Source organism: Corvus moneduloides, chromosome 1 (genome assembly GCF_009650955.1).
Source record: "Corvus moneduloides isolate bCorMon1 chromosome 1, bCorMon1.pri, whole genome shotgun sequence".
NCBI lineage: Eukaryota > Metazoa > Chordata > Aves > Passeriformes > Corvidae > Corvus > Corvus moneduloides.
The window spans coordinates 23,335,459-23,351,761 of NC_045476.1; the positions used below are offsets into that span (position 1 = coordinate 23,335,459).

The 16,303-nt window shown below is 36.6% G+C and overlaps 1 protein-coding gene across 2 annotated transcripts in view; it reads left to right on the plus strand.

Annotated features, from left to right (window-relative positions):
* The window catches only part of ATP9B (ATPase phospholipid transporting 9B (putative)), a 154,151-nt gene that overhangs the window by 11,313 nt on the left and 126,535 nt on the right, over positions 1-16,303 (plus strand). For both annotated transcript variants that reach the window (XM_032101826.1, XM_032101834.1), the window contains exons 2-3: positions 4,314-4,487; positions 13,308-13,458. In XM_032101826.1, the coding sequence (XP_031957717.1) occupies positions 4,314-4,487; positions 13,308-13,458 (325 nt within the window). The remainder of the gene's footprint in view (positions 1-4,313; positions 4,488-13,307; positions 13,459-16,303) is intronic.

Sequence of the window (16,303 nt, forward strand, 5' to 3'; positions counted from 1 at the left end):
TGGGAACTCCTAACCTTTAACGTTAGCACAGTTTAATCTAGTTTGAAACTTTGGTTGTGTTTTCTACAGTGTGGTGGTGCTTTTACACCATTTGAAACTGATGAAGATTTCTTGTCACAAGGTCTAATAAGGTTCCGATACTCAGTTGACTTGAAACTGGGTGTGAGAGGTGTTTGTTTATTATTATTCCTAGTTATACAATATTTTCTGATCTGCTCGGAACACATCAACATCCCTTAATGGTGTTCCATACCAAGTGATTCCAAGGAGGTGTAGAAATCAGGGCGTTACCTGCCAAAGAAAAGAGGGAATGTCTAGAAGACTTGTTAAACAATAGTAGGTTTGGGGGTCTTTGTTCCCCTTCCTTATTAGAGTTTACTTCTTAACTGTGTTGATACCAGTTTATTATATAGCCAGTGTAAAGTATGTGGTGTACCTTTTCAATAGAAATCTAATATTCAATCCTTCTGTTCCCTCCCTCCCTTTCCTGGCATCCAAAAAAGTTAATAACTGCTTTTAATATATATTCTTGTATACAATAGGGCTCAACACAGAAAATCTAGGGGGAAAGGAAATGGTTTCAGGTTTTTGTATTAAATATATAGTGAATTGAAAAAATGCAAGCCCAGTGATGGTGCCTTGATGGTATCATGCTCATTCCTCGTGTTTGTAACACTGCTTTTTAAAAATATACCGGCTTTGTGTATCAAGACTTTTGACTGAATGACTGCTCTATGTCAGCAGAACTCCCTCCTGCTCAAGCAAGGCTACCTAGAGCTGCTTGCCCAGGATTGTGTCTAGACAGGTTTTAAATGTCTCAAAGGATGGAGATGCCACAATCTCCCTGAACAGCTCATACCTGTGCTCAGTCATCCTCATGTTAAAAGTGTTCCCTGATGTTGGGATGGCACCTTCTGTGTTTCAGCTTGTGCGCATTGCCTCTAGTCCTGTGACTGGGCACCACTGAAGACAGTCTGGTTCAGTCATCTTTGCAAACTCCCTTCAGGTCCATAGACATTAGTCAGATCCTGCATGTGCCTTGTCTTCTCCAGGCTGAGCAGTCCCAGCTCTCTCATTCTTTCCTTGTAGGAGAGATGCTTCAGTCCCTTCATGATCGTCATGGCCCTTCATTGAACTCCGTTCAGCATGGCCATGTCTCTCTTGCACTGGACAAAGTGGCCTCCCTGGTGCTGAGCTGAGGGGAAGGATCTCTTCCCTTGATGTGCTGGCAGCACTTTGCCTGATACAGCCCAGGATACCGGTACCTTTCTTTGCAGCGAGGGTACAGTGCTGGCTTAATGGTCAACTTGGTGTTCACCAGGATCCCCAAATTCTTTGCTGTCAGGCTTTTTCCCTGGAGTAGCACTCAGCATATAGTGGTGAGTGAGGTTGTTCAGGTGCAGAACTTTGCAATTCTTCTTGCTGAGCTTGTGATGTTCCCATCATCCTGTTTCTCCAGCCTGTCAAGTTTGCACTGGATAGCAGCATATTCATCTGGCCTGTCATCACTCTTTCCAGTTTTGTGTCATCTGCAAACTTGCTGAGGGTGCATTTTGCCCCATCTTCTACATCATCCATGAAGATGTTAAACAGGACTGGAGCCAGTATGGATCTCTGGGGTACACTGGCTTAGTGTACTGACCTCCAACTAGACTTTGTGCCATTGACCACCACCCTCTGGACCTGGCCATTACAACAGAATTCAGTCCATCTCACTGTCTGCTCATCCAGCTACTACAGCTTGTCTATGAGAATTTTATAGGAGACAGTGTCCAATGCCTTACTGAAGTCTAAGCAGACGCTATCCACTGCTCTTTCCTCATCTACCAGGCCAGTTTTTTAATCTTACAAGTTTATCAGGTTGGTGAAGTAGGACTTCCGCTTCGTGAAGCCATGCTGACTACTCCTCATGATTTTCTTGTCCTTTTTTTTTGGAAAAGGTTTCCAACGATGAGCTGCTCTATCACCTTCCCAGGGATTGTGGTGAGACTGGAAGGTCGGGGCAGGTTCCCTGGGCCCTCCTTGCCCTTCTTGAAAGTAGGAGTGGCATTTGCTTTCCTCCAGTCTTTAGTCACTTCTCCCAATTGCCATGATTGATCAAAGATTTTTGAAAGTGATATTGCAATGGCATCTGACAGGTTCCTCAGCACTTGTGGGTGCATCTCCTCAGGACCCATAACATTTTAGTATTTTTATATATAAATGTATGTAATATAATAGTAATAATATGTATATTATTACATATTATATTAATAATATACAATAATATGTAATATATTAATTATATTAAAATATGTATTTTATTACGTATTATATACATTCTATTATATATATGGTATTCATATTCAGTTTGCTTAAGTGTTCCCTAACTCATCTTCCTTGCTTTAGGCTTTCTTCCTGCTTTCTGAGACCTGGGACTCCTGAAAGTCAGTCTTGCTGATCAAGACTGAAGCACAGAAGGCATCCAGGACCTCAGCCTTTTCCGTGTCCTGTGTAACTGTATCCCCTGTCTTATTCAGCAGTGAGCCCACATTTTCCCTAGTCTTCCTTACCTCACCTGTGTACTTAAAAACTTCTTGGTTTTGACATCCCTGGCTGGGTTCAATCACATTTGGCTATAGCTTTCCTAGCTTTGTCCCTGGAACCTTGGACACTGTTTTTGTATTTCTCCCAGGTTACCAGTCCTGATTTCTACCCTCTGTGCACTTCATTTTTGTGTCTTCATTTTTGGACTGCTACTTGTTTGTCCAGTCAGGGCCATCTCATTGAATGGGAATCTCTTGAATTTGGAGTAGCTGATCCTTGAATACTAGCCAGCTTTTTTGGGCCCCTCTTCTCCCCAAGACCTTATTCCATGGGACTCTTTCAAACAGTTCTTGAAAAGGCTGAATCTGTTCTGAATACTAGGGCTGTGACCTTGCTTGCCACCTTCCTCCCTGCTCTCAGGGTCTTGAACTTCACCATCTTATGGTCACTGCAGTCAAGGGTGTGTTGACCTTCACATGCCCAGTGAGCCCCTCCTTGCTTGGTGAATATGAGGTTCAGCAGAGCTTCTCATCTCATGGGCTCCTCCTGAGTAATTAGAGAAGGAAGTTGTTGTCCAAGTGCTGCAGGACCCTCCAGGATTGCCTATGTCCTTTTGCATTGTTCCTCCAGCAGATACCAGGGTGGTGGAGGTTCCCCATGAAGACCAGGGCTTGAGAATGTGAAGCTGCTCCTCTATGTCTGTAAAGGGCCTCACCTGCATGCATTTCCTGTTCAGATGGTCTCGAGGAGACACCTACTAAAATGTTGCCTTTACCTGTTCTCTCCTAACCCAGAAGTCTCATCCATCCCTTGGCAGAGCTCCATGCGCTCCAGCTGCTCACTCACATAAAGGGAATGAATTTCCAGTTTTGTTAATTACTATTTTTATATGGTTTGGGTTTAGGTTGCTGTGGAGAAAATGGGACAGTTCCAGGATTTGCCTTGTAAGAGATGACTGTAAATACAGCTTCATAAAAATTATACTTACCAATTCTGAGTAACAGTGCATCTTCTTTCAATCATCTTCCCAAAGGTATAAAAGTATGAAATGAGTATGAGTATGAAAGTTAGTCAATTTGCATGCACATAGGGGAATTTTCTTACTGACTATTCCAGTGTTTTGTCTTATCTTAGAAAGCATTCCAGACATGTAAAATTAGAGTGGATAATAGTTTCTGGGGAGGAAAGGGCCGTTGTTAGCTTAATGTTGTTTCCATGGGTCCCACAAGCAGATCTTGACTCACTGAAAGTTTTTGTGTAGAATTATAAGTGTAACTATGATGTTTTTGTAATTAAAACCAAGATACTGATGAGTGGTGTAGAAAGTGAGGCTCAAAGGCCTGCACACACAAGAAGAGACATCAGGAAAGCAGGTTGAAGAAGCACAGTGGAAATATAAAGTCTGTACTTCCAAGAAAACTCAGTCACTTGTGTCTGCTATAAGCTTTGTGAAGTAACTTCTGTTTAACAAAATCTTACAGAGAATCCTTTGAAAAGTAGGAGGTTGCAACTTTGCATGCACAGATTATATAAAAAACAAGAATTTCCCTGGAATTATTTATACTAGGATTGACAATGATTGCAGGCCTTTTTGCTGTATTACATAATTTTAACTAAAATCAGAGTATCTTGTTAATGTGTTAACAAAAATGCATGAGATGCTTAGATGAAAATACCTCCCTAATAAAATCCCATATGGCAAAAATTAACTTGTTACTTTAGGAGATCCCAGTAATAAAAAGTGATATATTGGCTGTTTATTTAGTGCTTTTATTTCATTTTGCCAGGTACCAAGTGGAAGATGAGTCCTCTCATTTGGATGAAATGCCACTGATGATGTCAGAAGAAGGCTTTGAAAATGATGAAAGTGATTACCATACTCTACCAAGAGCCCGAATTTCTCAGAGAAGAAGAGGCTTAGAATGGTTTATCTGTGGTGGCTGGAAGTTCCTTTGCACTAGGTTTGTCACATAGTAGTACTTTTAATTAAAGTTTTTAACTAATTAAATAAATAGTAACTTTGTATTGTGTGATATTAGCAGAGTACAGAACAAGGAATAATTTGCTTATCATGAATCTTTTGATTGATTTGCCTGCATTTTCCTTACTAGGATATTGCCAGCTGTTAAAAAACAGTTTCTGAAGAGCTGATGCTGTTGTGCCTCTCCTGTCTGCCTTGCTGACTTGCAAGAGAGATCATGAACTAAACTCGTATTAATCTGAGGTCCATAATTTGGCATGTATCCTGGTTCTCACTGCCACTCAAAACCACATTAGGATAGAGGGGTTAAATCTTTTGCTTTTGCAGATATTAGTGTGCTAAGTTGACAATAGATATAAATCTATTGATGTTGCTGTAAGGAAAAAGCAAATTCATCAACTATAATGGTTAGTTAACCCTTCAACTTTAAAGGTTCAGGTATAAATGTAACTTGTGGTCTTGGAGTGAATTACAACTGGAATTAGCTCTTGTGATTTGGTTCTTATTTAGAAACTTTCTGTGCCAAACTCTGCTCTATGCAAATACCTTTCAATAGTAATTTTCTTACTAATTTTTAGCAAAACTTCTAAATAGAGAAATTGCTGTTAGGATTATTAAGGATCTTCCTTTTTATTTAATTTGGAATGATAAAATCTGAGAATCAGTCAAGTGAAGTGAGTGAAGCAATTTCAGTGAATTTAAATGACAAATGCTTTTTTTAGCAGATGTCTTTAGAAATGATTTAGATAGAAGTCTTCACAGGTGGTTTTCATGGTGCTTTAAGAGGCCCGTTGTTTTACCTAAGCAAAGCTGCGTTTGTACACCTTCAGTTTTTTAAAATAATTGTTACAAAGCTTTAAAAAACATAATCTGTGTTGATTTCTGTTTTATATAATAATTTAACAAAGCCTCATGGTTTATTAATTTTATTATAGGGATTAAGTGTTTGGCAGGTAGAAGGAGGGAAGTAAGGTAAAAAAGTTTACAGAAGTAGTGTTTATATATGTAAATGGCTTTTGGAAGCACTGTTTCTGGTACAGATCTACATTTTAGTTGTTGAAAAAAACATTTTTAAGTATTTAAAGAAGTTGTTAATCTTCTGGACATGTCTTAAAATTGAGATAACTTTCAAACAATATACTTTTATGTGAGTTCACTTCTGTGAGTACTAGTGATTATTAGTTACTGTGGTTATATTCCTGTAAGTTTCATGAAAATAGGCGGATCAGTAAAGACTGCACCCTGACATGGAATTTGCAGTGTTTGGATAGAGACAGACAATTGCAAGGTGAGTTTATGTTGGAACGAATTAAAAATTGTAAGAGAATGTCACAACAAATTGTCATTAGTGCTGAAGATTGCAAAATATCGTGTTCCTGCTTGCTTTTTAAAATTGAGAGGTACATCTCAGCTTTCAAGCCTACAAACTTTCAAACCTGTTCTTTCAGTTACTTGAATCATATCTGTGATGGATTTTTGAGAAGGAAAAGAGAAAGAAAATTGTGCTATGGTTTGGTTTTGGTTTTTTTTGCCACGCTCTATACATATTTTACTGCTAATGTAGGTGTGTAGAAGGAAAAGTCTTCACTAAGAAAGAGGCTTTAGGGGAGTATGACTTCTGCTTTGCTGATTTCCTCATCTGAATTTGGACACAATAAAGAGTCCATTTGGTCCTGCATTTATACCTACAGGCATTTTAATCACACCAATGTTCTTTATATCGGAACAATATAGCAGATAATTCTCATTTTTCATGGAAAAAATAATGAAAAAATGATGAACTGATTCTAGCAGAAGCTTGAAATTTCAGTTGGACATTAGCAGACAGAGGATACTCTCACAGGAAAGCTGCAGATGCCTGCTCAGATGAGGTATGGAAAATGTTGTGGAAGGAAGGTGAATCCCGTGGTGTCTTATCTACTGGTCCAGTTAGGCTGGATAGAAATCTTGTCTTGGATGAGCATTTCTGGGTGAATGTGTAAATACCCATCCTTGTAGTAGGGAGGTTTCATCTGGGCTGAGAGCATTATTGAGGCTTTGTAATTGATAAAAGTCAGGGATATGCTGTCAGTGTAAGTTATTCTTTTGGAATGGTTTCTCATTATAATAGCACTTTACAAATTTTTGCTGGGGCCCATAGGATAGGTGAGTTTTTGAAATGTCATTTTGCAGTTGATAAAGTTACCTAGGATCATGCAAAAAATCATGCAGGAAACTTGGAGGCTATTGTCATACCTGCGGTATTTACTTACACTATGTAGTAGAATTAGTTACAGTGTTTTTATGGGGTGTAAGGTATTGGTTTGGGATACAACCGTGTGTTGCCTTCTTGAAATTGAGAGGAAAATGTGAAAAAACAATTTTCCTGTGTGTTGGTGTATACATGGTATATGAACAACTGAAACTTATTTTCAGAAGACAGACAGAGTTCTCTTAAGTGTAATGTTAAGATTAAAGCAGTCTGAGACCTGTTCAGTTAAACAGAATTTAAAATTTCACTTTGTTTATATGGAAATCAGTACCTCATACCTGCATCTGGGTGAGGTTGAAATCTCAACTTCAACATGTAGAATTTCTTTTTGTGCTTCAAATGAAATTGTAAATTTTTCAAAGCTGTGACAGAAAGATGAACACAACAAAAGATTAGGCATTAGTCTGGATCTGAGCTCAGGGGGCCCCAGATTTCTTTTCGGTTCTCAGTTAGTCTTGTGTTTGTGTTCAAAATCACTTTACTTGTTGCAAACAAACAAAAACCTCCATACCCAGTGGGGGTTTTTGTCTGTCTTGCATTGTTAAGATTAATCTCATTTTTGTGAGAGGAAGTTTTCCATCTCTTACTTTGCAGCTTTAGGATTTTATATTCTATAGATTTTTGTTGCTACATTACAAACTGTTACTTTTTAGTTGAAAAAGTTTCACCTGTTTTGCAGAAGCAAATATGGAAGGTTTGACAAAGTTCTGTGTACTTGAAAAATGACTTTGTAGAAATCTTTTATTCAGCTTTTAACTTCAGTTTAGACAATAGACTTGTCGATCAAAATGGAATGGTGTGAACTTTATTTGCAAATCAGCAACTCTTTAAAGAGTTTTCACATTTGCAAGAAAAAAATCATAATTAAATCAAATGTTGTCTTTGATATTGGACAAACTGAAGGCTTAATTCAACCCATATAACTTTTAACTTCAGAAACTGCTTATTTCTTGCTTTCATAGCACAGTTAAAAGAAAACTTTGTGATATAGCATCTGTTTTGTGGTTGTAATCATTTCCCCTTTAACTTACAAATTCTCTTCAAGCTTGTGAAATTATAATGCACATAGATCAATACTCTGGAGTTCTTTGGGCTGGATTGATTTCTTTCTCATGAGATTTACATTCCACTTGTTATCAAAAACCACTTTGTCCCTATGAAAATGGTGCCATTGAATGGCATTTCCATATGAAGTGAAGGGGATATCAAATGCTCGGATTAATTTGGGCTCTAAGATGGTCTGTACGCTTTCAATTAATCTGCAACGCATTTGTTATGCAGAAGCATGGGAAAATGCTGATCTTTTGAGAATGACATGACCACTGTGTTGCTTTTGGCCTGATTATTGAAGCTACCTGTTGAGTACAATAATTACAGTATGTTTTCTTTGCAGAACTAGTTTCTGCTACTTAAAACCAAATAAGGAAAAGCTGACCCTTGCAGACAATATAAAGCTTTTATATTATCTTTCCATTCTGATGAAAATGCTGTTTTGTGAAAGATACTGGCAGTTAAGCTTGTAGGATAAAAGTAATGAAAAGAGAAAATAAAAAAAGCCTTTATTATTAGAGCTGTAGAGTCAGTTGAGACTTTTACTTTAGCTTTTGACTTGTAGAGATACTCTCTATTTATGAAAAAGTTAAGGGTTCTTATTTAACAATTACTTCAGGTTCTGGTTTGTTGGTGGGGAGTTTTTGTGGTTGGTGGGTTTTTGTTGTTGTTTTTCATTTAAATATGGTATTGATTACTAATATGAAGACTGTGGTTATTGTTCCTTCACATTAAAAAAATACATTAGGAAGCAGGTTAGTAAAAAGCTGTTTAATAGATATGCCTTGAAGTTCTTTTATAAATCAGGCAATTTTTCATATATACAGTCTTATATCGATATAGACAACATGGCTGATAACTAGCTTAAGGAAAAGGCTTTCTGTACATGTGTTGAATTTTCTAGGCAAGGGCATTTGAAATACAAACTTAAATCAGTGAACAAGGGTGCACTTCATTTTTTTTTTATTGCTGAATCCCTAGCATAATATGTGATTTTACATAAGAGTTCAGAAAAATCTGAATTGTGTCTTGATCATGCTACATCTTACATTATGTTTCTAGGCTCTTTGAGGCTTGGAGAATGATACTCTCGTTTATCATACAAATTTACTGAGTACATAAAGCCCATGGAAGGGTCTATACCCTTGCTCAAAAATATTTTATGTATTGGGGAATGTTAATTCAAGAACAGATTAGAAATGTGCTGGATGTTGATAACTTGAGTTACAAAAATTTTGGGTAGACTTCATTGGTGTTAAAATTTTTAATTAATGTAAATTGATGAGGATTTCTGAGGCCAGCATGTCCACCTTGTATTCTTCCTGGGATAAAGCAGTAATTGCTGCTGAGACTGTAAATAGCAGAGTCTAACTGATTTCTATTTTAACAATAATAAAGCTCATCTGAACCATGACAATACTGATTTGGGCATAAACTGTAATATTTTCATCATCTGTGACTTTCTCACCTCTGAGAATTTGACTGTTGATAGCTCTGTGTCAGTCAAATCCCTTTTATCAAAGGTATTGCAGTTGTTTCCCAGTCAGACATCACTCTTGTGTCTGTACTTCTTGGCATTTGCTAATCTAATGGTCATGATGGTGTCTGTTGATCTGTAGCAAAAAAAGCAGTTGCAAGGAGGGCAGACTCCATGGCAAAGAAGGCAGCATAATTATGTTGCTTTAGGTGAATGTTTAATTTTAGCAATAGAGAAGTCCTTAGTGTCTGAGGAAATGATTCTACAAAAGAGACTGTGCCTAATCAAAGATTCAGTCTGTTTACAGTTCAAATGCAAAAAAGGATTGAGCAATGCAGGATTTCAAACATTGTCAGGGAATTTCTATCTACAGGATTGTAGGCAGAGCTGTCATGCCAGCTCACTTTCTCCAGGAAAAAATTATTTTCCTTGGAATTTTTTTCCTACAGATTTGTCTTTACACTTCTCACCGTATAACTAAGGTGTCTCTTCTGTGTCTCCACACCCTGCCCTGGAAACTTAACAAGTTTAAAGCTTTAGTGCCGTGAGCAGTTTATCAAGTAAAAATTCAAGTTGGCACTGACTGGAATCGTTCTGCCTTCTGCTGCAAATATATAAACTGCATTGTTTCACCTATTTTTACAGTTTTTTACAATTTTAAAGGTTGGGGATGGATATAACTGAAAATAGTCCCCTTTTATTCTGCATTAGTTTACAACTGGATCGATTTGCAGGCCTGGTTTTCCCATGCAGTTGCCTGAGTTTTTGTGCCAGCACAAGGGAAGGAGCAAGAATCCACACCTTTGTTAGGGGAAGAGGGAGGCACTGGACATCTCAACAGCAGCAGGATCTGTTCACAGCCATTAAACTGATTGTGGAATCCTGAAATAGAAAGACTGCTGTTCATTTTGGTTTAAAGACAAGCTTAAATAATTATATTTCCGATTTGTATGTTATTAAATAACAGGGCTGAAGTTTGAAAGTTGAGTTAACACTGTTAAAATTTTTGTGATAGAATTAATTTTTTGTTGCTATTTTAAAGTGACTGGAGAAAGCTGATGAATGGACTTCTATTTGTAACAAAAATAAAATGCATATTTACATAGGATTAAACCAAATTGATGTCTATCCCATAGTGAAAGTTCCGGGGAGCAAATCTTAAGAATCCAGCGTTTAAAATTGAAGTATTTTAAAGGTCAGCTTGTGACTATTGATGTAGTGGTATTTCCATAGCAAAGTTCTTGTCGCTTTGAATGATTTCACTATTGCATAACCTTTAATTTTTTTTAAAAAGACCAACAGCTTTCAATTCCATTCTTTGGCAAAATTAATTTGTTACAAGCATGGGATAATGTAGATTACATACAAGAACACTTTAATTGGGATTGTGGCAATGTAAACTAGCTATCAGCCTTCCTTTCCTGCAGTATTTGTGTGTTTCATGATTCTGTAATTGTGAATAAACAGACTAGGAAAGAACCTTAAGAGCTTTCAAGTCGATTTCTTGCCTGTACAGAATGAATTATATCTATCGCTGATGTCTGGTCTAACCACATCTTAGAGACCTGCAGCAATTCCAGCCTTCCTAACTGTCTCCTCCACCCCCGTCATTTAAAGACTTTACTCAATATCTGTCCATGTTGTGCCCACCCTGCTTATTGATCTGCCACAGTTGAAGGTCTGTCATTAGTTAATAATGGTGGACCTAGAGAATAATTGTCACTTTCCTCTTTGCAGCTGGTTCTTACATACTTGAAACCATATTAGGTCCACACTCGGCCTTCTGTGAACAGCTTTGGCTTTTTGGTGTATCTTGTAGTCAGCCTGCCCTGCTTTCTAGACCTGTAATTGTTGCTCTTGTGTGTGGTCTCTGTTTTCCCAATAGGCCTGTTTGTTGAAATTTGGTATTCAGAATGGTCCTGTAAGCCAGCTGGGATCATGCTAGCACTGATTGAGAGAAAGGAATACATTCATGACTTGCTACAAGTATGCTTGTCCACACTGAACAGATGTCTTTTTTTTGCACATGTATAATATTCACTTTCAGTAACTGAGCTGCCGCCTTTTTGAGCATTTCCTGGTTCTGTATTTGTGTAGTTGATTATTTCTCTGTAAACTGTGTTGCACTTGTAGGTGTTCAACTGCATTCTATGTCTTCCAGGTAGTTTTTGTAATCTGTCAAGACAGCCTTGAATTCAGATCTGCTCTTTTCATGTACCCCTCTCTCTTCTAGTTTATTTGTGGTCTGAAAAATGAAATATTCAATAGTCAATTACCCAGTAAGTTCTAAATAAAACTGAAATTACTTTGATTTTATATAAGCTACTCTGCAATTATGATTTTTCCAACTGCATCAGTTCCAAGAATATGTTCCTTTACTTTTCTTATGTCTTGAGAGTTAAATTTTATTTGAGACATAGAATCATAGAATGATTTGAGTTAAAAGGGACCTTTAAAGATTATCTAATCCAGGCTCCCTGGCATGGGCACAGACATCTTTCACTAGATCAGGGTGCTCAAAGCCCCAGGAGTCAATAGCAGACATGTGCTCTAAAACAGTAGTGCAACTGGTTCTTCTCAGAGTGAAATTAGTTCCATTTTAGAGTTTGTTCTTGACATGTCAATGTTGGTTGTGACTTCTGTTTTCTTACAGATGTGTACAAATACATATGAATAGGTTGACTATATAGAAACAGTAAACAGTGCTGAGGTGATTTGATTGTAAATTTCCCTCTTGATCTCAGCCAAATCCTTTCTGTTGGTTTGAATAAAATTTGTAAGAATTTCCTAATGGTTGTTTTCTTTTTGCTGCATCAAAATATCAAATATGCCAGTATATTTGAAAACCTCACTAGAAATTGTTTCTCATTTAAACTTCATCAGTTGATGTAGCCGAAATCTGCTGTTATCAGCTCTGTCAACTGCAGTAGGTGAAGAACACGGAAGGCCTGTCTGCACAGTGTTCCTGATTCACTTGCCTAAAACAGACTCCCAACATGACTGAGGCACCTCCTCACTGTATTAAAAAATAAATACAGATAAATTCTCATTTAATGCGCGGGATTGTAAACTAAGTATATGCAGTGTACAGCAAACCCACTTTTCTTTGCAAATGGTTTCTGGATATCTTTCTGCCTGTAGATAGTGCTAGCAAGTGTTATGCTGATTACATTGTGTGAGTTGAGTCACATCCGTGTTTTATGGCTGTTAGTAAAGTCTCTTGAGCCTCAGAGGCATCATTCTGTTTGCCAGCCTTTTGTTCCTCCTTGTTGTGATCTCTTCCCATCATTCCTGTATCCTTGCCCAAAATGCAGTTGTTTAAAGTTTGCTGTGAGCTCTTCTCTATCTCACTGCTCGTGGTTTAAATTTCTTCAATAGATTTGTAAGCTGGTTAGGCAAGGATGCTCTTCCTTTCTTCTGTGAACTGAAGTTCCCCCATTACAGGTCATTGTGCAATCTGCATTTACATAGTGGGCTTGTTTTGAATGGTTTTCTGGTTTTGTTGGTTTGGTTTTTTTAAATATATGACAGTGTGGGGTTAGCAGTGGTATGGAGGAAACGGAAGATTTGCAAATTAGGTGGAAATTGTATCCAAAGCTGCTGAAATCTTTTGAACTGTATTGAACAGAAGCCTTATTTCTCTTCAATCATTAGCATAATCTGAGTGTTAGTAATCCAAGATAAAGAGTTTAGCCAAGGAACTATAAGGTATGATGCAGAATCTTATTAACTAGAATTTTTTTGATCTATTTCAGGGTAAGGTGTAGTGAAACTTGTCATTGTATTAGGATTGTCTGCAAATAATGTGCAAGTGTTTACATATGTGTATATCTGGATGAGTTGAATACTCCGTAATTGCCCTAAATTTGAGCAGTTAACATCATGCTTTCTTATTTACATGTGGCAAACATTTTTAAGCCTGTTTTTCGTAGGTATTTGCCTTTAGGGGTTCCAGGTTTGGAAATTGTGATGTCACATAGTACATTTTTAGTTTTAAAATAAACAATTGTCTTTCTTTGCAGTTGTTCTGATTGGCTCATAAACATTTGTCGAAGAAAGAAAGACCTGAAGGCTCGCACAGTGTGGCTTGGGTGTCCTGAAAAGTGTGAAGAAAAATACCCAAAAAATGCCATAAAAAATCAAAAGTACAACATCTTTACCTTTATACCTGGGGTAAGGCCACTAAATGTTTTCTGGTGTTGGGCTGACTGTATGTTCTGTAGTGTTTTTTGACTACTCCGCAAAAAGATAATTTTATTTGCTCAGATACTTCTTTTTCTTTCTATATTTGTCTCAATGACTTCAATGAAAAGTAACAGTTGAGAGCAAGTTTGCATTTTTATTAAATTGTTTTCAAAGGGATATGTACTTAATTGCTGTCTGAGTGGTTGGAATTCAGTGAAGCTTTTGAAATTTGAGATGGGTTTCTTTGCACTTTTCTATTAATCATTAGAAATTTGTAATCCTTTTAAAAAAAGAAGCACTTCTGCATGCACAGGGCTGACTTCAATTGAGAAGTAAATAGTCGAAAATCACTATTTAGTCCCATGGATATTTTTTCATACTCCTTGCCATTGAAAGTATAATAAATAATGAATTCCAAAATGGACAGCTCCTTAAAGGACAAAAACAACTAACATCTTCAGTTTGTGTCAAAAGTAGGCCTAGTTTAGTACTTTTCAGAGTTGAATTTGTTATTGCAGTTTTTTTGTAGGTGTTTTTGACTTTGAGTGCAGTTCTTCAGGAGATACCTCTGTTGTGGAGTGGAAAGTTTTTATGTCACTTTTTTCCTAAGAAGCCATATTGTACCTTAATTTCAGTTTTTTGCTTGTCATATGCACTGTGCATATGAAGACAAAAGAGACATTATGGTTTTGTCTAGTTCATAGTTTTAAAAAAAATTTCTTGTTACAATGAAATTTAGCAACAGAGAAACAACTTTTGAAACTTAAGTAGTTAAACCTAAAAATGTATCCTACTGTGATATTATAAATTTTAGTATTACACTTTTGCTCATATTTTTACAAATATTTTTTACAAATACCATCCAGAGTTCTGTGGCCCATAGAAAAGCTGAATGTCTTGTACTTTTGAATACCGACATGCTTTGTCTTAAATTTTTTATTTAAGTGATCATACTGATTTATAAGAGTATTGATTCTGTTCTTCTGGCCTCTTTAGTCCAATGAATGGCAGGTGTTTTCTAATCCATTTCCTTATTAAAACAGCAAAAAAAATTAATGGCCTTGTAATTAAGACTGATCTCCTGTCAGGAAAATAAAATGTCACTTATCACATGTGGATAAAATATTCTCATCATTATTGGACAAAATAAATGTTTTCTTCCAAAGTTTAAATTATTAAATACACTGAAATTGGTTAAGCCACATATGCTTTCCTAAAGGTCACAAAATTCATTAAGCATATAGTAAGGCATTGATTATTGCAACTAGAAATCTGCAGTGAAGATTACAAATCCTGAGCAAGATTCAGGTTCCCTATAGGGATTAGCCATAGTTTGCAATTCCCTATTGTGAGAGAGAATGTTTGTTCTTTTTTGATATTTTAAAAATCTTGGGTTTAGGCCAAGTAAGATTTTTTATTTGGTGCTAGTATTTGAAAAATCATCAGAAACTTCGAAATGAAGTGAGATCCTAAATGTAAAGCCCAATAGTTGGTGAAAATGAAGTGTTCTCAAATTTTAATTTTCAACATAATTTAAGACTTTTCATTGATTAGAATAGTGTGTAGCTGTCTTTTTTTTATGCTGCTTTCCTAGAAGTAATTTGTAGGGAACATCTCTGTATTGGTTCTAAACCCATAAATATAACAAAGTCATAAATATTGACTCCAGTGATCTACTCTCGTTAAAATTTTCATAATGTGAAATTTTGTGTTCTCTTTTATGGCTTTTTTAACATTGAAGCATGGGTAATATTCAATGATTTCATATCCAAATACAAACTTAAAATAGTGCTTAGATTAACAGAATTTTACTTGCTGGCTAAAAGAGCTGTAACATTTCCAAAATATCACCTAATTTCTGAACATTTTGTAAAATACTAGCTGCTTCTCCTTTTATACCAGTCTTTCAATTTCCATTTATAGTTTCCTATACATCTTGATACAGCTGCTTAGGAATTTTGCATGTGTTTCCATAAAACATACCTTCTGTGATGGGCAGATTTTGAAGATACCTCTCCTGAACTTCAAGGCAGTAGTTTTATTAGTTTTATGTAGCTGGAGACTTTTCAGTTTGCTTTACTGGACTGAAGTGCTTAGCTTTGTATTGAATGAACTGTCAGTGATCTGTCAGGATTCAAAAGATTTGTAGGAAGGTGCTTTTTAACTTCCACCTTCTCCTACAAGATTTGCGCCTCCTAAAGTAGTCTGTGGACTTTTCTTTGACCTGGTGTATCAAGTTTTTATAAACAGTTAAACATATTAGCAGAAATGAGTGTATGAACTTCACCAGGCTCAACACAAGGTGCAGGTTCAGCCTGAAATACTTTCATTTTGGAAGAAGGCTCTGATCTTTCCAACAACTTCAGATTTTACTTTTTTACCTTTACAGTTCTATTGGTAAATCATGAAATAGCATTCCATGCTCTGGAAAAAAATCTAATGCTTGGAGGCTGTTTAGGTAGTCTTTAGCTGAACTGGCAGTTTTGAGGTACCACTACTTTTTTGTGCCTGCCAGAAAGACACTTTGAAATGAACTTTCCTGATTATTTTTTCCTAGAACATAGGTTTTTACATAATTAAGTAATAATGTTGGACTGGTAAAAGCAATAAACATGAGTCAAATCACTTTGATTTTTATGCAGAAGTCATTGTAATATTAGCTGAATTTTAAGATTAAAAGATGGAGACAATCTTTAAATGTGGCTTTTGGATCTATTTTGAATGTTTTATCTTTGAAATAATTGGTTATTCATTTTCTGAAGTCTCAGTGTTCCAAGTTCAGTAACCACTTCTCTTACTGTTGCTGGAGGTGCCATGTTACCCCGGCTTCCTG